The 22,587-nt window shown below is 34.3% G+C and overlaps 1 protein-coding gene across 5 annotated transcripts in view; it reads right to left on the bottom strand.

Moving 5' to 3' along the window:
- Positions 1-6,360: 6,360 nt before the first annotated feature.
- MGAT4D (MGAT4 family member D) overlaps positions 6,361-22,587 on the bottom strand; it is a 79,536-nt gene continuing 63,309 nt past the window's right edge. For 4 of the 5 annotated variants that reach the window (XM_054553556.1, XM_054553555.1, XM_054553554.1 and 1 more), the window contains 3 exons: positions 21,124-21,254; positions 15,978-16,085; positions 6,361-7,549 (listed from right to left, as the gene is read on the bottom strand). In XM_054553556.1, the coding sequence (XP_054409531.1) occupies positions 7,541-7,549; positions 15,978-16,085; positions 21,124-21,254 (248 nt within the window). In that variant the 3' untranslated portion in view covers positions 6,361-7,540. The remainder of the gene's footprint in view (positions 7,550-15,977; positions 16,086-21,123; positions 21,255-22,587) is intronic. The other variant, XM_054553552.1, reaches the window with a different exon arrangement.

Consider the following 22,587-nt stretch of genomic DNA (forward strand, 5'->3'; position numbering starts at 1 on the left):
GTGGGCGAAGGACATGAACAGACACTTCTCAAAAGAAGACATTTATGCAGCCAAAAAACACATGAAAAAATGCTCACCATCACTGGCCATCAGAGAAATGCAAATCAAAACCACAATGAGATACCATCTCACACCAGTTAGAATGGCAATCATTAAAAAGTCAGGAAACAACAGGTGCTGGAGAGGATGTGGAGAAATAGGAACACTTTTACACTGTTGGTGGGACTGTAAACTAGTTCAACCATTGTGGAAGTCAGTGTGGCGATTCCTCAGGGATCTAGAACTAGAAATTCCATTCGACCCAGCCATCCCATTACTGGGTATATACCCAAAGGACTATAAATCATGCTGCTATAAAGACACATGCACACGTATGTTTATTGCGGCATTATTCACAATAGCAAAGACTTGGAACCAACCCCAATGTCCAACAATGATAGACTGGATTAAGAAAATGTGGCACATATACACCATGGAATACTATGCAGCCATAAAAAATGATGAGTTCACGTCCTTTGTAGGGACATGGATGAAATTGGAAATCATCATTCTCAGTAAACTATCGCAAGAACAAAAAACCAAACACCGCATATTCTCACTCATAGGTGGGAATTGAACAATGAGAACACATGGACACAGGAAGGGGAACATCACACTCTGGGGACTGTTGTGGGGTGGGGGGAGGGGGGAGGGATAGCATTGGGAGATATACCTAATGCTAGATGACGAGTTGGTGGGTGCAGCACACCAGCATGGCACATGTATACATATGTAACTTACCTGCACATTGCGCACATGTACCATAAAACCTAAAGTATAATAATAATAATAATAATAATAAAAGAAAAAAAATAAAATAAAATAAAATAAAAATAAATAAAATCATTCCTTAGAACAAAAAAAAAAAAAAAAAAAAAAAAAAAAAAAAACAAAGTGGTCATGCAGGCAGGGGTTGAGGCCATGCATGGATTTAATAAAATAGGCTTTAATTCACGAGGGTGATCTAGCTACCAGTGTGACTGAATTCTCAGCCTGTCAACAGCAGAGGCCAATGTGGAAGTCTTGCTGGAATTATCTTTTATGGGGATCAGGCAGATATCTAGCAGTATTTTGAGGATGTGGAATGCTTTCATGATGGAAAAAGCAGCTATTTGTCCTCAAAGGAGAAATACACATTCTGGTTGTGGATTTGTCTATTCCCTTTCTGCCAGAGCTACCATTTATGAACTTAAAGAATATCTCATCCATTGCCATGGTAGCCCACACAATACGGCTTCCAACAAGAAATACATATTATGAGAAGGAAGTGCAATAGTGGTCTCACCCCCATGGATTCACTAGTCTGACTATGTACCACATCACCCAAAAGAAGTTGCCTCGTTAGAATGATGGAATGGCTTTTGGAAGACTCAGTTGTAGCTCCTCGTGAAAATAACATCTGGGAGATTGGGGTGCTGATCTACTGGATTTGCTATGTCTTAATCTGGTGACCAATGTAGGAAACAAGGGTGAGGGGAAAGTGGCCACTCATTACAACAAATCCTCTCCTAACACAGTTTTTGTTTTTATCCTTAAGACTTTCAGTTCAATGGGTTTGAACGTCCTAGTGCCCCAGGGAGGAATGCTTTGAGGAGGGAACAATCATAGTTCCATTAAATTAGAATCTGAGGCTGTTTCTTAACAGTCTGTACTGCTTAACCAGTAGGCAGGAAAGAAGGTTAGTATACAGTGTGATTGATCTTGATTACCAAGGAGAAAATAGGTTTCTGTTACAAAATGGGGGCAATAGAGAACTATATCTAAAACCTAGCACTTCTTAGTAAGTCCTTACTCAACTGTATTGATCAATGGAAGACACATCCACCAAGGACCCAAATTCTACAGGAAGAAAAGTTGAGTCACACCAATTTTCATACAACCCCTTCCATTCGAGTATCAGGAGAGGGTAAGAGGACCACAAAAGAATTATCAAAGAAGGAAGTTTGAAAATCAAACCAGGACTCATCACAAACCTCAGAATGGGTCTTGTGATCTGTTTCCTTTGGCTTCCTTTTTTTCCTTTGCTACTTATGTGGAAGCACAGGTGGTAGCTAAGATTTTAGGTTTCAGGTAAGAGTATAACTGACTTGGCATCACCTCGTAATGATATGTTACTGGGGATTTTGTGTGAATACATTTTTCACCCAGGCAAGATATATGAACAAGAATATATGCTAACAAAGGGGGTGAAATATGCTAAATATTTTCTGTTTGCCCCACTAGATGTAGTCTCTATCCTCTTCCACTTTGCTGTGACCCATGCAGGTGGCGTTTATGGATGGCATTAATGGTTTCTGTGGGGTCAGCCAATGAAAGGCATTGACAAGAAACTGGAGGAAGGAAAGACGAAGCTTTCCACTAGGCTTCCTCTCTAGTGGTAGTACAACAATGCCATCACATACGGTTCTTCTCATTGAAGACCAGTTACAAGCCTTTTTAAAATACCACTAGATCTAATGTAGTTGGCACACAGAGGTAAAAGAAAGCATCAAGAAAAAGCTTTTCCCTAAGAAGCTTTCATGAGGACATTTTTGCCTTTTACATTGAGACCCTGCTTTACTTTCTGCTTGCCTCCACTCCTCACCTTCCTTGTTTGCGGTTATCATTAAATCAGCCAAGTCCTACTCTTGCTTCTAGTCTTAGCGTTTTAGCTCAGAAAGTGAGCTAAACAGGTCGGTAACCTGACCCATTGATGTAAAAATATGTAAAACTCCAAGTTTCTGATATATGTTTAATTCTTATTTTCAATTTGGAATGTTGTTTCAAGGGGTACCTAGTTATCTATTTCAATGAATATATTAATAAGAATTCAGAGTGGAAGGCTCATGTGCTTTTATTCACTTCTTACTATAAGTCTTAACAAACATTTATTGAGCATCTTCTGTGTCCTAGGCAGTGTGCAAAAATTTTGACTGACAAACTCGTGGCTCCTGCTTTCAAATAGCTAATAATGTAGTTAGGGAAATAGACATATAACCAAATATCTATAATATATGAGAAATTATATGATAGTAGCATAGACAAAATGTTATGGGAGCATAAAGTATGTTGTTACTCATTCTTCCTAAATGAAAGCTTCATCAAAGAAGTGACATTAGAACTGTGTGACAAAGGCACAGGAAATGGATATTTTGGCTATCATTGTCACAGCATGAGATATCCGGAGAATGGAAACTAGTCCATTTTAGTTAGATGTAGAGTGCATGAAAGTAAATGTCAGAAAATGATTCAGGAATAGTACATTGGGGCCAGTTTATTAAGGAGCTTGAATGTCATGGCAGATAATTAAATTTTATTCTTCAGATAGAACCATCAGATTATTTTAAACAGCAGAGTGACAGGATTAACCCTAAATTTCGGGAAAATATTTAGTTGCAATGTGACATATTGAGTGACATGCAATTTGATGACTTTTGACATATATACACCCAAGAAACACCACAAAAATAATGAACATATTAATCACCCCCAAATTTTCCTTGCCCCCATCCCTAAGCAATCACAGATTTGTTTGCTGTCATTATTGATTAGATTGCCATTTGTAGAATTATATATAGATGAAACTATATAGCATGTACTCTTTTTTCCTCTGGCTTCTTTCAGTCAGCATAATGATTCTGAGATCCATACATGTGTTTGTGTGCATCGATAGTTTGCTCCTTTTTATTGTTCAGTAGTATTCCACCATACAGATACGAAACTGTTTATACATCCATCTCTTAATAGACATTTGGATTGTTTTTAGCTTTTGGCTGTTATAAATAAAGATGCTGATATGGTTGAAATGTGTGTCCCCTCCATATCTCATGTTGAAATGTGATTCCAGTGTTGGAGGTGGGGCCTAGTGGGAGGTGACTGGATCATGGTGGCAGATCCCTGATGAATGGTTTAGCACTACCCCCTTTGTGATAAGTGAGTTCTCCGTTAGTTCATGTGAGTTATGGTTAAGAGTCTGGGACTTCCCCATTCTCACTCTGTTGCTCTTGCTCTCACCATGTGACATGCTGGCTCCCCTTCACCTTCTGCCATGATTGTGAACTTTCTGAGCCCTCGTCAGGAGCTGAGCAGATGTTGGTGCCATGTTTATACAGCCTGCAGAACCATGAGCCAATTAAACCTCTTTTCTTTATGAATTACCCAGTCTCAGATATTCCCTTATAGTAATGCAAAAAAGGCCTAATACAGAGTTATTCAAGTCTCTTGAATAACTAGGAGTGGAATGGCTGGGATGTCTTGTTGGTACATGGAATTGTGTCATTTTTTTATTCTCACAAGCAGTGTATGAGAGTGTTTATTTCCACATGTTAAGAACCAATTCATTGCAATTTTCTTTTTTTTATTAGGACATAAGTTGAATTTTTTCAAAGGCTTTTTAAGCATCTGTGGAGGTAACCGTGTGATTTTTCTTCTTAGTCCTATTAGTATTGTGCACTCTAATAGTAGGTTTCCTAACAGAATGCTAACAGGTTCTTGCATTCTTCATATAAATATCAAGTCATGGTGTGGTGTTTTTTTTTGCATGTTGCTTGGGAATCTATTTCTAAATTGTATTTCAGATTTTCGCATCAATTGTCATAAATGATATTGCTCTATACTTTTCTTTTTTGTGCTACCATTACCAGGATTAGGTGCTGATGTTATATTTATATCATTAAAATAATTTAAAGATTTTCTTGATTTGCCATGCTTTGAAACAATTTGAAAATATTGGGACTATTTGGCCTCTAAAAGTTGGGTTGAATTTCCCTGTGCAGTCATCTGGGTCTGTTGTCTCTTTGTGATCATTTGTTTTTTCTTGATAACTTTCTCTATTTCTTCTATGAAAATTGGTTAGTTTAAGCTTTCTGTCTCTACTGGCATTAATTTTGGTAAACGGTTTTCTAAGAAATTATACATTTTATCTGGGTTTATAGAAAGAAGACTAATATCAGCACAACAAAAATCTGTCAGCGTATATAAATTTTCTCATAATTCATTACCTGAGTTACCATTAAAATGAACACAGTGTCTAAAAATGTAAGTGTCTAAAACGTGTCTAAAAATGTAAGCCAAGGCTGTTTTCAAAAAAAGGAAACACAAGGAGATGTGTTCCCATGGGAATGCCTGCCCAGATTTATCTTGGTAAATTTGTTCACAATTGTCACAAACCTACTACAGGGTGAAAGGTCTATGCAAGAGTACACAATTAACCCTGAGACATTTTTACACACCTATGTTAGTAGAGGCTATCTCTTTCTCCTCTACCCAATAGTGGAGCCACATTGACTATTTCTATTAATTACTAATTATTAGTAGTAATATTTCCACATTGCTATTTACTTCATATAGTCAATAATAAATAATGCAGGTGTTTGTGGCTTTCTTATCTCAATACTTGAGAGATAAATTTTGGCAATAGAAATAATTTTACTTACATCTCTAATGTTTGCAGAGCTTCTATTCACTTCAAAAGTAGTTTTTTGAAAAAAGATTTCAGAAGAATCTGGTTTCTACAAACTTATCTATTATAAATCATTATTTGTCTTCATGTAGGTTTGAAGAAGAGTGATTTTAATAAAGCAAAATCAGCATAAATGCTATAAAACAAATGCCCAAACCAACCAATGAAGCAGTATTTGCTCTGCTCTACTCCGGATTATGTGTCTGGGGTTCTCCAAATCTCCCCTTCCTCATGTATCTCAGACCAAAGGCCATGGATGGTAAATGGGATCCTCTAAACATCCACATTTGCAAGCAGCAGGGGTGAGGACGGAAGTTAGGGGCATCTCTTTTGGCTACATTGGAAATATTTTCTAGAAATACTTTGTGCTGGCCACCCACTCTTAATCAAGAGTCATTTCTTTAAGGACCATGGTAATTGGGTTGGACTTTTAAGGCTGTCTTTAACTCTCTTCCCCCTTTTTTCTTCTAGCATCTTTCACTCTCACTGTATCTCAGTCAGGGTTCAAATGCCTCTTTCTGAGCACCGCAGCAGCATTCCCTTGGAATCATCTCAGCTTTCTCTTGACATTCAGCAGAATGTTGGATAGGCTCTTTTAGTATTTATCCTAGCTTATGGTCCCAATCATTTAGGTATTTTGTTCTAGTCTTCAACGGTAGGATAAGAAGTCCAAGTAAGCACCTTTTCAAGGAATGTTGCTATCTCTTCAAGAAATACTGTTCCTGGACTTAGTTGTAATTCTTCATATTATCCAGGACTATGCTTTGGCAGATTTAATTTCCAAAGTTCAAAATTTAAGTCAAATTTAAAATCTTTGTAACATATGTACAATATCTTATTTTCTTCTCAAAGGTGAGAATGAAATGGACACACAGAAATAGTTCATCTTTCATATTCTCTTTATAAATTGGTATTTGATACAGTTCATACTAAGGCGAATGTGTGAGATCTTGGCACTCACGAATGAGGCAACAGTGTGAAATGAAGAATTTCACAATATTTGATTAAAGGATAACAAATAAATATCACTTATTATTGCTCAAAATAAGTAATACCTTACAGAATAACATCAAGACGAAAAATAGATTTTAATAGGCCCCTGTAAGAAACTGATGGATCAAGCATATAGAAATTAGTAAGGAGTGAAAAGATTTCAATAACCAAATTAAAAAGCCTGATGTAAGAGAATCTTGCACCCAATAGATAGGAATACTATTAAAAGATATTTTTAAAGCACAAAACCAACACTTTTAAAAACAAATGAATATAACATATTTAAAAGGGAGTATACAGAAACTATACATTCTTTCCAAAGTCATATGGAACACAAGGATTCACAACAATTCTCAAAATTTTATCACACAGGTAAAGTTCTATAACCACTATGCAAATAATTTAGAAATTAACAATAAAAGATGGAGAAAACCAATATATTTGGGGAAAAAAACTCCCAAATAATCTGTGTGTTAAGAAGGCAATGATGAGAGAAACTATGAAATCTTTAGAACTAAATGACTATAAGAATACATATATATCAAGATGTTTGATAATTGGTTCAAATGGCACATAGGGATAAGTTTATAGTTTTAAATGCATTTATTAAAAGACAAGAAGACATTTTGGCACTGTCAGATCCAGGCTTGTTTAAATTTGTGCTTTCTATTTCTTTAGGTGTCTTAACAAAATGGATAACAGCATATACCAATTCACCCCAAACTTCTCCATGACAATAGCAAGCTTTCGAACTTTTAACTGTTTATTGAGATTATGTGATGGTCTCACTATCGAAGTCAATAAAGTACGGTTCTTAATTTAAAAAAAACTTCCTTGCCTTTAGGGTTTTTAAATTAAATTGTAATAGGGTAAAAGCAATATAAATCAATGTTCTATCTTGCCTTGACGTAAGAAGTCATTTAGTACTTTCAAGTCTACTAGTTTATTCATTGTTTACTTATCTGCTAGATAATTATGTATTTTCATTACTACAATTTCTGAAACATGCCATTAGATATCAAGGTTATCTGAGGTTCCAGGTATTATGGAGTTTCTTCTTATTTATCTTCATATTTTCTGAAATGAAAATAAAAAACATAACATCTAGAAATAATATATTAATTCATAAAGATGAAATTATTTTCATAGCAATTTCTTAATCATATTATTTCCTTATTGTATCCTCTTTGACACCACCCACCCTTTTTATATAGAGAAGGTAACTTTATATTGGGAGAAGATAAGATTCTTAAGATGTATTAGACAATGCCAATTTTAATATTCTTATGTTGTTAAAATGATTGAAAGCAGATTTCCATCTGTGGGATTCCAGGGAAATCTTTATAGTCAGATTATCATTACAGCCAACAAAACATTGTAGGTAATATACAAATAGTTTAAAACATTTATTTTATTTGATTTTTATAACAAAACTATAGTAAAGGTTTAGGGTAATTTAAAGTGAAAACACAATAATCCTTTAATAATAATATATGAGAGAAAGCCAGAGATTAAATTTAAAATGAGGACTGAAGAAATTCTGCTTTTAATATAAGATTATATGGATACTACATATCATATGAAATGAGTTTTGAATTTCTTGTTAGTCAAAAGGGAAAAAACCCCACACAAAACCAAATAAATCATGACAGTTTTTTGAGAAATATCTTTTCCCAGCATCAAATTCTAAAAGAGAATTGTTGCATGTATTTTCACATAAAAGAGAATCATAAAACTTTAAATAACAGTTTTGATGAAAATGCAAAAATGTTATAGAATACTAATACATCATTCTTTAATAAAAGTCAAGAGCATGACCTTAAGTAATAATTCAGTTAAAGTATTTTTTTTAAAAAACTTTTATTTTAGGCTTATGGGTAAATGTGTAGGTTTGTTATATAGGTAAATTTGTGTCACGGGGGTTTGGTGTACAGCTTATTTTGCTACCCAGGTACTAAGCATAGTACCTGATAGTTATTTTTCCTGATCCTTTCCTTCCTTCTACCATCATCCCTCAAGTAAGCCCCAGTATCTGTTGTTCACCTCTATGTGTCCATGCGTTCTCATCATTTAGCTCCTACTTATAGGTGAGAACATGCAGTGTTTGGATTTCTGTTCCTGTGTTAGTTTACTAACAATCATGGCCTCCAGCTGCATCCATGTGCCTGCAAAGGACATGATCTCATTCTTTTTTATGGCTGTGTAGTATTCCATGGTGTATGTGTACCACATTTTCCTTATCCAGTCTATCGCTGATGGGCATTTAGGTTGATTCTGTGTCTTTGCTATTGTGAATAGAGGAACATATGTGTGCATGTGTCTTTATGGTAGAATGATTTGTATTCCTTTGGGTATATACCCAGTAATGGGGTTGTTGGGTCAAATGATAGTTCTGTTTTAGTTATTTGAGGAATTGCCACACTGCTTTCCATGATGGTTGAACTAATTTACACTCTGCCAGCACTGTATAAGTGTTCTCTTTTCTCTGCAACCTCACCAGCATCTTTTATTTTTTGTGTTTTTTTTTTTTTTTTTTTTTTTTTGATATGGAGTTCTGCTCTTGTTGCCCAGGCTGGAGTGCAATGGTGCGATCTTGGCCCACTGCAACCTCTGCCTCCTAGATTCAAGCAATTCTCCGACCTTGGCCTCCCAAGTAGCTGGAATTACCGGCACGCGCCACCACGCCCAGCTAATGTTTGTATTTTTTTTAGTAGAGATGGGGTTTCACTATGTTGGCCAGGCTGGTCTCGAACTCCTGACCTCAGGTGATCCGCCCACCTCAGCCTCCCAAAGTGCTGGGATTACAGGCATGAGCCACCGTGTCCAGCCCTATTTTTTCACTTTTTAATGATAGCCATTCTGACTGGTGTGAGATGGTATCTCACTGTGGTTTGGGTTTAGTTTGCATTTCTCTAATGCTTAGTGATACTGAGCTTTTTTTTCATATACTTCTTGGCTGCATGTATGTCTTCTTTTAAAAAGCATCTGTTTGTGTCCTTTACCCACTTTTTAATGGGGTTGTTTGTTTTTTGCTTGTAACTTTGAATTCTTTACAGATCCTGGATATTAGACTTTTATCAAATACATAGTTTTTAAAAAATATTTTCTCCCATTCTGTAGGTTCTCTGTTTACTCTGTTAATAGTTTCTTTTGCTATATAGAAGCTCTTTAGTTTAATTAGATCTATTTGTCAACTTTTGTTTTTATTGCAGTTCCTTTTGGAATCTTCATCATATGATCTTTATCAGTTCCTGTGTCCAGAATGGTATTTCCTAGGTTATCTTCCAGGGTTTTTATAGTTTCAGGTTTTACATTTAAGGCTTTAATCCAACTTGAGTTGATTTTTGTATATGGTGTAAGGAAGGTGTCCAGTTTCAATCTTCTGCATGCGGCCAGCCAGTTATCCCAGAACCATTTATTGAATAGGAAGTCTTTTCCCCCATTGCTCGTTTTTGTCAGCTTTGTTGAAGATCACATGGCTGTAGATGTGTGGCATTATTTCTGGGCTCTCTATTTTGTTCCATTGGTTTATGTGTCCGTTTTTGTACCAGTACCATTGAAAGCCTATCATGTGGTTTTTGTCTTTAGTTTTGTTTATGTGACGAATCACATTTATTGATTTGTGTATATTGAACCAATCTTGCATACCAGGGATAAAGCTTACTTGATTGTGGTGAATTAGCTTTTCGATGTGCTGCTGGATTTGGTTTGCTGGTTTTTTATTGAGGATTTTTGCATTGATGTTCATTGAGGATATTGGCCTGAAGTTTTTTTTGTTATTGTTGTGTCTCTGCCAGGTTTTGGTATCAGGATGATGCTAGCCTCACAGAATGACTTAGGGAGGAGTCCCTCCTTTTCAATTTTTTGGAATAGTTTCTGTGGGAATGGTACCAGGTCTTCTTTGCACATCTAATAGAATTTGGCTGTGAATCTGTCTGGTCCTGGGCTTTTTTGGTTCAGTAGGCTATTTATTACTGATTCAATTTTGGAGTTTGTTGTTGGTCTATTCAGGGATTCACTTTCTTCCTGTTTCAGTCTTGAGAGGGTGTATGTGTCCAGGAATTTATCCACTTCTTCTGGATTTTCTAGTTTGTGTGCATAGAGGTGTTCACAGCAGTCTCTTATGGTTATTCGTATTTCTGTAGAGTCAGTGGTAATGTCTCCTTTGTCATTTCTAATTGTGTTTATTTGAATCTTTTCTCTTTTCTTCATTATTACAATTAAGCTAGTGGTCCATATGTCTTATTAATTTCTTTGAAGAACCAACTCCTGGATTCATTGATCTTTTGAATGGTTTTTCGTGTCTCAGTCTCCTTCAGTTCAGCTCTGATTTTGGTTACTTCTAGCTTTGGAGCTGGTTTGCTCTTGTTTCTCTAGTTTTTGTTTTGTTTTGTTTTGTTTTTTTCTTTTTAGCTGTGATGTTAGATTTTAACTTGAGATCTTTCTAGCTTTTCGATGTGAGTATATAGTGTTACAAATTTCCCTCTTAACACTGCCTTAGCTGTGTCCCAGAAATTCTGGTATGTTTTACCTTTGTCCTCATCAGTTTCAAAGAACTTCTTAATTTCTGCCTTAATTTAATTATTTACCCAAAAGTCATTCAGGAGCAGGTTGTTTAATTTCCATGTAATCGTATGGTTTTGAGCAACTTTCTTAGTCTTCATTTCTATTTTTATTGTACTGTGGTCTGAGAGCATGGTTGGTGTGATTTTGAGGTTTCATTTTGTATTTGCTGAGGATTGTTTTATGTCCAATTTTGTGGTGGATTTTAGAGTATGTGCCTAAAGTATGTCCCTGTAAAGGGAACCCCATCAGGCTAACAGTAGACCTCTCAGTTGAAACCCTGCAAGCCAGAAGAGATTGGAGGCCTATATCAACATTCTAAAAGAAAAAAAATCTGTGGTTATGAGAAGAATGTATATCTTGTTGTTTTGGGGCAGAGAGTTCTGTAGGTATATATTATGTTCATTTGGTCGAGTGTTGAGTTTAGGTCCTAAATATCTTTTGTTAATTTTCTGCCTTGATGATCTGTGTAATACTGTCAGTGGGGTATTAAAGTCTCCACTATTATGTGTGGCAGTCTACGTCTCTTTGTAGGTCTCTGAGAGCTTGCTTTATGAATCTGGGTGCTCCTGAGTTGGGTGCATATATATTTAGGATAGCTAGCTCTTCTTGTGGAATTGAACCCCTTACCATTATGTAACCCCTTCTTTGTCTTTTTTGATGTTGGTTTACAGTCTGTTTGGTCTGAAATTAGGATTGCAATCCCTGCCTTTTTTCTGATTTCCATTTGTTGGTAGATTTTTCTCCATCCCTTTATTTTGAGCTTATAAGAGTCACTGCATGTGAGATGGATCTCTTGAAGACAGCATACCAATCTCTTGAAGACCCGCTTTTTTATCCAGCTTGCCACTCTGCCTTTTAAGTGAGGGATTTAGCCTATTTACATTCAAGATTAGTATTAATATGTGTGCATTTGATCCTGTCATTGTGTTGTTAGCTGGTTATCATGCAAACCTGTTTGTGTGGTTGCTTTATAATGTCACTGGTCTGTGTACTTAAATGTGTTTTTGCATTGGCTGGTAACAGTCCTTCCTTTCCATAGTTAGTGCTCCTTTCAGGAGGTTTTGTAAGGCAGGTCTGGTGATAATGAATTCTCTCAGCATTTGCTTGTCTGAAAAGGATCTTATTTCTCCTTTGCTTGGGAAGCTTAGTTTGGCTGGATATGAAATTCTTGGTTGAAGATTTTTTTTCTTTTAGAATGTTGATATAGGCCTCCAATCTCTTCTGGCTTGCAGGGTTTCAACTGAGAGGTCTACTGTTAGCCTGATGGGGTTCCCTTTACAGGTTACCTGCCCTTTCTGTCTGGTTGCCTTTAGCATTCTTTCTTTCATTTTGACTTCCGTAAATCTGATAATTATGTGTCTTGCAGATGATCTTCTAATATCTTGCAGGGGTTCTCTGCATTTCCTGAATTTGAACGTCGTCCTCTAGCGAGGGTGGAGAAGCTTTCATGGACAATACACTGAGATAAATTTTCCAAGTTGTTGGCTTTCTCCCTGTCTTATTCGGTGATGCTAGTGATTCATAGATTTGGCCTGTTTACATAATCTCATATTTCTTGGAGGTTTTGTTTATTCTTTTTTCACTCTTTTTGTTTATTTTTGACTATCTTATTTCAGGAAGCCAGTCTTCAAGCTCTGAGATTCATTCCTCAGCTTTGTCTATTCTACTGTTAATACTTACAACTGCATTAGGATATTCTTGTAGTGTGTTTTTCAGCTCTATCAGGTCAGTTAGATTATTTTTTATACTGGCTATTTTATCTGTCAGCTCCTGCATTGTTATATTTTGATTCTTAGATTCATTGGATTAAGTATTAACATTCTCCTGAATCTTGAAGATCTTCATTTCTATCCATATCCTGAATTTTATTTCTGTCATTTCAGCCATTTCAGCCTGATTAAGAGCCTTTGCTAGAGAACTAGTGTGGTCATTTGCAGGACAGAAGACACTCTGGTCATTTGAGTTGCTGGAGTTCTTGTGCTGATCCTTTCTTCTTTGTGTGTGGGTATTATTTTCAGTTAAAGCATTTTTATGGGAAGCATCCTTCTATTCCCTGCCCCTTCATCACCTCCAACTAGGCTTGGTAGATTTAGCAACAACTACTACAGCAACAAAACAAATGAGACATACATGAAAAAAAGCCATTGTTTAACTGAAATTCAAAGTTAATTGGGTGTCCTGTATTTTATCTGGCAACTCTACTTGCAGTACCTTTAAATAATTGGCCCTATGCCCAGTGCACTGTAATAAATGGAAAATGACTTTTTGTATACAATGGAGAGGTAGAAAATCATAGAAATACACACTATTAGCTTATCAATTAAGAAAAAAACTTTCTTTTAAGTATTTTATTTGAATTTTCAGAAAGTATGGTTTTGTTGACAAATGTGGAAATATTTTGTTTCCAAAAGAAATTTGTATGTTTATCATAGACATAGAATATGAAATGATAAAAAGCATTTATACTGACAATCTAGGCAAATTTCAAAAAATTTAAAAACTATTTAAGAAGGTTCATCACTAAAAAGGCATATTTTTGTTTTATTAAATTATTATTTTTTGAACTACAAGCTAGATGAATAGAGATAAATAAAATTATTTTTCTGCTTAATAAAACTGTAGACAATTTATCTTACATTTAAAAAATTTTATCATGGCCAGGCACGGTGGCTCACACCTGTAATCCCAGCGCTTTGGGAGGCCGAGACAGGTGGATCACAAGGTCAGGAGATCAAGACCATCCTGGCTAACATGGTGAAACCCCATCTCTACTAAAAATACAAAAAAATTAGCCAGGCATGGTGGTGGCCACCTGTAGTCCCAGCTACTTGGGAGGCTGAGGCAGGAGAATGGCGTGAACCTGGGAGGCAGAGCCTGCAGTGAGCCAAGATCGTGCCACTGCACCCCAGCCTGGGCAACAGAGCAAGACTCCTTCTCAAAAAAAAAAGTTTTATCATAAGGGTAAAACAAAATTTAACTGGTTAAAGAACAAATTTTACCGAAAAGTTTTTTAAAAAGATAAAGAAATGAATATTAAAGGAAACACAGCAACAAAAGTTGAACATTCATAGAATGTAATAATTTAAAATTAAATTAATAAATATCTGATGATTGTCTATATATTTTTATCAATTTTCTTATACTTGCCACTTTATTGAAGAATTAATATTTTAAAATATGATGTAGTCTCTTAAGAAAGTTGAGAAATAGTCTAATCCTTATTATGCCATTATTTCCAAAGAATGATTTTGATACTTTTTAAAGCTTTAGAAACATGAAACTCCTAATAGACATCCTGTTAAAAATTTTAAAAATAATTTAAATATAGTCACATTTGACATATTATTAAATTGTTATTGACTTCTATTTTGTGTGGTATGAGGTATCAAAAGGAAAAAAGCCAGCATTATAACATCAAAATATGAATATTTATGTCTACATTTACTTAATATGCCATGAATTTACAAAGGTGAGGTTAAAATATCATATCTGGTCAAAAAATATAATGAAAGAATCCCATTTTAATAGCACCAAAAAAGAGAATGGTATAGACCAATTTATTTCTGCATCACATCTACAGTTATGTATTCTGATGGTGTGACTTTTTGCACAAAGATTCACAACAGTTACATTTTCATTATTCCAGGCACATATTTGTCTTGTTTGACACATTTTATTTACTGGATTCCACCTTGCTTGATAGCCAACAGCTAACACTTACTGAGTTCACATTATGTTCTAGGCATGGTTCCAAATCGTGCATTACAATACACAAAGTAGAAAAAGCAGAAAGAGGGAGAGTCATGAATGATGGGGAGACGTATATGTCTATTTCTCATTCAACTGACAAAGGATTAAAGCAAGCATTTCTTTTTTTTTTTTTTTTTTTTCCGTATCAACTTACTTTTTTTTTTCTTCTTCTTTTTTTTTTAAATTATTATTATTATACTTTAGGTTTTATGGTACATGTGCGCAATGTGCAGGTTAGTTACATATGTATACATGTGCCATGCTGGTGCGCTGCACCAAGTAACTCGTCATCTAGCATTAGGTATATCTCCCAGTGCTATCCCTCCCCCCTCCCCCCACCCCGCAACAGTCCCCGAAGTGTGATGTTCCCCTTCCTGTGTCCATGTGTTCTCATTGTTCAATTCCCACCTATGAGTGAGAATATGCGGTGTTTGGTTTTTTGTTCTTGCGATAGTTTACTGAGAATGATGATTTCTTTTATAGTATAAAGACACTAAGGGTAGAGGTGTCGAGGGTGGAAGAAACCTGAAGGATCATTTAAACTCTTTGAAGCTTTTATAGATGAAGAAAGCACAGAGGAGTGTTAGAGCCTGCCCAATATCATATATGTACTCTCTAGTTCACCAGGACTGAAAACTAGGTGTTTTGATCTTGAATTCTTTGTTTCTTCTACTACACTAAGGGGCTAAGTTAATTATCAAAAATATTATATCTGAAAATGATGCAAAATTTTAAGAATGACTAAAATTCAAGCAATGCTAAATTTTTCTTCATCTGGTAAAACAAACAGTGGTCTGAAATAAAAATTCTGATACATTTAAATTAAATAGTAGAGGGATTTTATTTTTGAAATATTCTAGTATAATTTTGAATTTTAGACTAAAAGAGTGAATTTTATTATAATTTTCAAGACCCTTTTTTAGTCTTCTTAAAATTGCACAACTGGGAACAGTAAGGCAAAATAGTTTATGTAGGCCGAATTCTTCTTACCATGATAGATAACTTGGGGCTTTAAAAGATGATTGCTTAATTTATAAATGCTCTTCATAACATACAGTACTGTCATAAGATGAATTCTGCTTAAACAACCATATTTTATAGTGTCTTATGTCACCACTCCTTTTCTAAATAGTATTTTATAAGTTTATAAAACATTGTATGTTACTAAAGTTACATTTCAAAATCTTACTTTTTCATATTGTTCTTTTCCAGGGAATGATGAATGTATACCCACATGCCGGAAAAGAGAAGGTTTATACCGAATACGTATTTGCTTCTTTCGTTTCATACAGTTTCCCTGGGGAAAAAGAAACAACAATCTTCTGTAAAAACCCAGGTATTGCTTTGTATTGCATTTACTGATGGTAGAATTTTTATATATTAGTTTTTGCTAGAGTTCTATTTTCATATTTAAAAATATAAACAAAACATTTAATTCTTAGCTTTTTCTTCATAAGAATAGAGCAAAGGAGTTGGGGTAAAAAAGGATTTTTGTTACAACATGCATTTGCATGAACTCTGTCTTAGAAAACCAGGTTAGTGTTGTACCAATTATATTTCCTCTCTTTCTTTTAATTACAATAACTCAAATAAAATGCTTGGTATTTTTCTATCCATATCTGTCAGACTACAGCATTCTTTCACTTCCCATATTCATTGACTAATTTCTTTATTGAATTATATCACCTCAATTTCTTCTTAGAGAGTAAAAAATATAATATTAAAACAAAGAACCAATTTACAGTCAATGAAAAAGAATCTGGATAATTTTCTCAAAAAGAAAAATAAGAAGGATGACCTATGGCACCACCCCTATTAAAAACAAACATTTGAAGGCTGGGCACAGTGGCTTATGCCTGTAATCTCAGCACTTTGGGAGGCGGGGTGGGAGGATTGCTCAGGAGTTTGAGACCACCTTGGGCAATATAGTGAGACTCCATTTTTAAAAAACAAAACAAACAATAAAAACCCCACAAACATTTGAAATAATGATGATCACTGAGAATTATTTTATATATTTTTATACATAGAAGATTCAGAAAAATAAATCTAAAATGTATATATATAGTAATTTTTTACATAACACGTTTATTTAGATGCATTTCTACCCAGTACTAACACATAGGAAATATTAACAGTTTCTCTTTTAACTGTAAAGTAATTTAATGGTCTAGAGTTAATTTAATTTGAAACTAAATCAGCATCAGATAAAATTGGTTGAGGAGTTACAGTTTAGCATATAACATAATAGCTTTGCAAATACACCCTCAAAACAACCTGTTGATAAAGCTGAGCTTATTTCATATCGCTGTAAGGACAATAACTACTTTTATGGAGGTTGGATAGTGTCTGTTCAAATCTTTTGCCCTTTTAAAAATTGAGTTGCTTACCTGTTTTGAGAGTTCTGTACATATACTAAATACATGTCCTTTGCTGGATATGGAATTTACAAATATTTTCTCCTAGTCTGTGGTGTCTTATCCTCTTAACAGTACCTTTTGCAGCACAAAAATTTTTAATTTTGATGAGGTCCAATTTATCAATTTTAAAAAATGCTTTTAGTGTCATTTACAAAAAATTTCACCCAGCCCTAGGTCCTGAACATTTTTTCTATATTTTCTTCCAAGACTTTTAGTGTTTAGATAGATGGTTTTTTGTGTTTAGATAGATGATTTATTTTGAAATAATGTTTGTATAAAGTGTGGGGTTTAGGTTGCAGTATGGTTGAGAGATAGGGCACCAATTGATCTAGTAAACATTTGTGATAAGATTATTCTTTCTCCATTGAATTGCATACACTTCTTTGTAAAATATCAGTTGGTTATATTTTGTGGGCCTATTTCTGGACTGTCTATTCTGCTCCATGGAACTTTATGCTCATCCTTTTGCCAATAAAGGTGGCTTGTCTTGATTACTGTACCTTTGTAGTAAGCTTTCAGATTGAATAATGTGATTTTCCCAACTTTATTCTGCTTTTTCAAAATTATTTTAGTTGCTCTCTTTCATTTGTCTTCTCTTAAAAATTCTATAATCAGCTTTGGTAGAATATCTACCAAAAAATTCCTGCTGGGATTTTGATTAGAATTGTGTTATATCCATAGACCAATTAGGGTAACATTCATACCTTTACTAGGTTGAGCTTCCCAATCTATGATCATGGTATGTCTCTCTGTTCCTTTAATTAGCATTTTAAGGTGTCCAGCACATACACAATATACATATTTTGTTAAATGTATACACATACAGATACATAAATATTTTATATATAATGTTTTTTAAATATTGTAAGTAATTTTAAAATGTTGGTGAGATGGTTTGTCTCTGTGTCCCCACCCAAATTTCATGTCAAATTGTAATTCTTACGTTTCAGGGGAGGGAGTTGGTGGGAGGTGATTGGATCATGGGGTAAATTTCCCCCATGCTGTTCTCATGATAGTGAGTGAGTTCTCATGAGATCTAATGGTTTTATGTGTGGCAATTACCCCCTGGCTTTCTCACTCCTGCTGCCATGTAAGATGTCCCTTGCCTCCCCTTTACTTTCTGTCATGATTGTAAGTTTTCTGAGGCCTCCCTAGCCATGCAGAACTGTGAATCAATGAAGCCTCTTTTCTTTATAAATTACCCAGTCTCAGGTAGTTCTTTATAGCAGTCTGAAAATGGACTAACACATTTGGTTTTCAACCTTTCATTGCTATTTTGCAGAAAAATGATGGAGTTTTGTGTGTATAGACCTTGTATCTTGCAACTTTGCTCAAACTCATTTATCAGTTCTAGGATGTGTGGGGGTGTGTGTGTGTGTGTGTGTGTTTACTCTTTGTGATTTTCTACATAGACAATCATGGCATTTGCTTTTCAATTCATGTGCCTTTGTTTTTCCCTTTATTGCACTGGTTTGAACTTCCAGTAAAATGTTGAATAGGAGTGGTGAGGATGGATATGGTTATTTTTTTCTTAATCTTAGAAAGAAAGCATCCAGTTTTCAACAATTAAACATGAAGTTGGCTACGGGATTTCTCTAGATGCCCTTTAACATGTCTGAGAAATTTCTTCTATTCCTAATTGGCTGGGAGTTTTTATTATGTATGAATTTTGAATTTTGTCAAATGATTTTTCTGCATCAGTTGATATTAACATGTCGCTTTTCTTCTTCAGAATCTAAAATTGGTGGGTTACACTGTATGATTTTCAAACATTAAACCAGTTTTGTATTCATAGGATAAATACCAATTAGTATGGTGTATTTTTCTTTTTACATATTGCTGGATTAGATTCACTATTACTTGGAAGATTTTTCTGTCTATATATTTGGGGGATATGTGGTCTTGGTTTCCTTTTTTGCTCTGTTTTTGTCTGGTTTTCATGTCATGATAATGCCGGCTTCATGAAAAGAATTGGGATGTACCCTTTCTTCTTCTATTTTGGAGAAGATACTATATACAATTATTATTTCATCTCTGTTTAGTAGAACACACTTTTAAACCCTTTGGACATGGAAATTTCCTTTTCAGGATTTAAAAATAATAATTTAATTTCTTTAGTAGATATAGGACTACTCAGGTTACCAATTTCATTTTGGATGAGTTTTGATAGCTTACAATTTTTGATGGATTTCATTTTTAAGTTGCTCTTTTATATGCATGGAAGTGTCTGCAGTATTCCCTTATTATCCTTTTTGTATCTGTGGAGTATGCTGTGGAACTCTCGCTTTCTTACTAATGTTGATAACCTGTATTTTTTGTCACTCTTATTAGAAACTTAGCAGTTTTATTGCTCTTTTAAAAAAATTACCTTTTGGTTTTATTGGTTTTCTCTATTATTTTTATGCTTTTAATTTTGCTGTTTTCTTTTATTGTTATTATTTTCTTCCCTCTCTTCCTTTGCCTTTTATTTTGCCCTTCTTTTTCTAGTTTGTTAATGTAGAAGTTGAGATTATGAATATGAGATCTTTCTTCTCTTCTAAGATATAGATTTAAGCCTATAAGCTTTCTAAGCAGTGCTTTAGCTGCATTCCAGAAGTATTGAAACACTGTATTTTCATTCATTTCAAAGAGTTGTCCAATTTCCTTTGAAACTTCTTCCTTTATTGAGAAGTGTGTTGTTTAATTACCAAGTGCTTGAGATTTTTCAGTTATCTTTATGTTGTTGATTTCTAATTTGATTCTATTGTGGTACAAGAACATACATTTAAAAGTCATTTCAATTTAAATTTGTTTAGCTTTGTTTTACGATCCAAGATGTGGCTATTTTGGTGAATGTCGTATCTGTTTTTTGAGAATGTATTTTCTACTGTTATTGGATGTAGTGGTTTTTAAATGTCAATTAAATCCAGTTGGCTGATGGTGTTGTTCAGTTCTTTTGTCTCCTTGCTGGTTTTCTGCCTATCAGTTCTGTTGATTACTGAGAGTCAGGACAGCTGAAATCTCCAACTGTAATTGTAGTTCGGTCTATTTTTTCTTTTAGTTCTGTCAGTTTTTGCTTCATGTATTTCAAGACTCTGTTGTCTTCTTGGTAAATTAACCCTTTTATTATATATAATATCTTTCTTGATCCCTAGACTGTTTTTTTCTTTGCTTTTAAGTCTGTTCTGATATTAATATAACTACTACAAGCTGGGCATATGGCTTACGCCTGTAATCCCAACACTTTTGGAGGGCAAGGTGGGCTGATGGCTTGAGCCTAGGAGCTTGAGACCAGCCTGGGCAACATGGCAAAAACCTGTCTCTGCATAAAATACAAAAATTAGCTGGGCATGGTGGCATGCACCTATAGTCCCAGTTACTGAGGAGGCTGAGGTGGGAGGATCACCTGAGCCCAGGGAGGTTGAGGCTGCAGTGAGCTGTGATTGTGCCACTGCAGTCCAGCCTGGGCTTCAGAATGAGTCTCAATAAATAAATAAATAGCTACTACTGCAAATCTCCTTTGATTTCTGTTTTTATGGTATATATTTTTTCATCCACAAGTTTTAACGTATCTATATTTGAACTGAGTATTGACTTCAGTAGTTGCATCATTTGAAAAATCTACTCTGATGAACTCTTAATAGTGTATTTTAATCATTTATATTTAATGTAAGTATTGGCATGTTTGAATTTACGTCTATCATTTTTTTTTCTATTTGTTCACTCTGTTTTGTCCCTCTGTTTCTACTTTTCACTGCATTTTAGGGGTCTCTCATTACTTCATTTAATAGGTAGAAAGATCAAAATTTGGGATATTAGAAATTTTAAAAATTGATGCATTTATCAGATTTGGTTTGGTAAACAAATTTTAGGTAATTACATTAGATAGAAAATATTTTTCCTAAAATATTTGGTATTCACAAAGTAAATACTCACAAGATCTTCTCCTGTGTCACACACCTTTACCTGAAAAATGTCATTCAAGAGCCAGTCTACGGGTTTCTCTTTGTAGAACATTAAAAAAAACCGTACAAACTGAGTTAAGTCCTCAGATCTAAACAGCTTTCCTATGGAAAAAAAATATAATTAGATGCAAATAATTCATATGTACTTGTTCATTCCTTTAACATGGGAAAAAGCAAAAGTTATTAAAATTTAAATATGTCCCATTCCTTAGAAATAAAGATTAAAGCACTGCTGAAGTTGGACAATGATAAAATTAAACACTATATCTGCTTAAGTATTAAGGATTACCACATCTGAAGGAGAATATAAGCAGGTGTAGAATAGTCAATACTCTCAGGAAATCAATTGTGATAACTAATGAGGAATGATTGTCTAAATCAAGTGAAAGATAAGTGAATAGAATGAAATATATAGTCACTGTAATCTTTTACTTAATTTTGTACAAACTGTATTTTTTACCTGATTTTTGTAGCACTTTATCAATCTACTACATTTTTCGTTTTTAGTACTTAATTTTATTAAAGTACTCTCTTATTTCAATATTTGAGCATTATTTTAACAGGATGTTATTTTTCTTTTATATTTGTTATTCTTAAAGATTTACTATATTTTCAAATATTATTCCATTAGGTCTAATAATTTTTTTCTAATATACTGCATCTTTAATTCTAAAATGAAGTTGAAGGGATAAGATTCAGGTACACATTCACTTCAAAGTAAATAATGTAAAATACATCTAATGATTTGATAAATATGAAAGTAGGATGTAAGCATGCTTCATTCTTCACTAGAACTTAAGTTTATATGGGTCACTTAATAAAATGTATAATTGTATTTTAATTTTTTGCACCTATTTATGCAGTAACCAAAGCAAGTGATTTAATGATGTATAAAATAGCTGATTCAATTCCTCACCTGCTGTCACCATGCTGTAAAATTCTAGTTGGCAAGCTCATATTTTTAGCAAATAATGAATAACCGAATTGCTATTATGATAACTAAAAGAAAAACTTTTGTAAGTTTAAGCTTGAATAAGATTTGGCATCCCATAAATAGTGCTCCTTGTTCAATGTGCTCTTGTGATCAGAATGTAAGTATTCTCTATGTGTCTCTTACTTGACTTTGCTAAGAAAGATAAATTTTTTTGAGAATTTTAAATTCTCAGACTAATCCATCAGCAAGATTATTTTGTCTCCATGCTTTACTTTGGGTATTACTGTTAACAATAGTTTTCTTTCTTATTTTAACCAAGGCTGAGGAAAAACCTTTGGGCCCTTAAAATTTTACAGAAAACATGAAAAACAGAAGTCATCGAATGAGTATATGAAAAACAGATGGACCTCACTAGCAATCCCAGAAATGCTTTATACTGAGAATGGCAAATATCTACATATAATAATAGATAAAACCAAGTGTTGTCAAGCGTATGGGGAA

The sequence above is a fragment of the Pongo abelii genome, chromosome 3, assembly GCF_028885655.2.
Source record: "Pongo abelii isolate AG06213 chromosome 3, NHGRI_mPonAbe1-v2.0_pri, whole genome shotgun sequence".
Lineage (NCBI taxonomy): Eukaryota > Metazoa > Chordata > Mammalia > Primates > Hominidae > Pongo > Pongo abelii.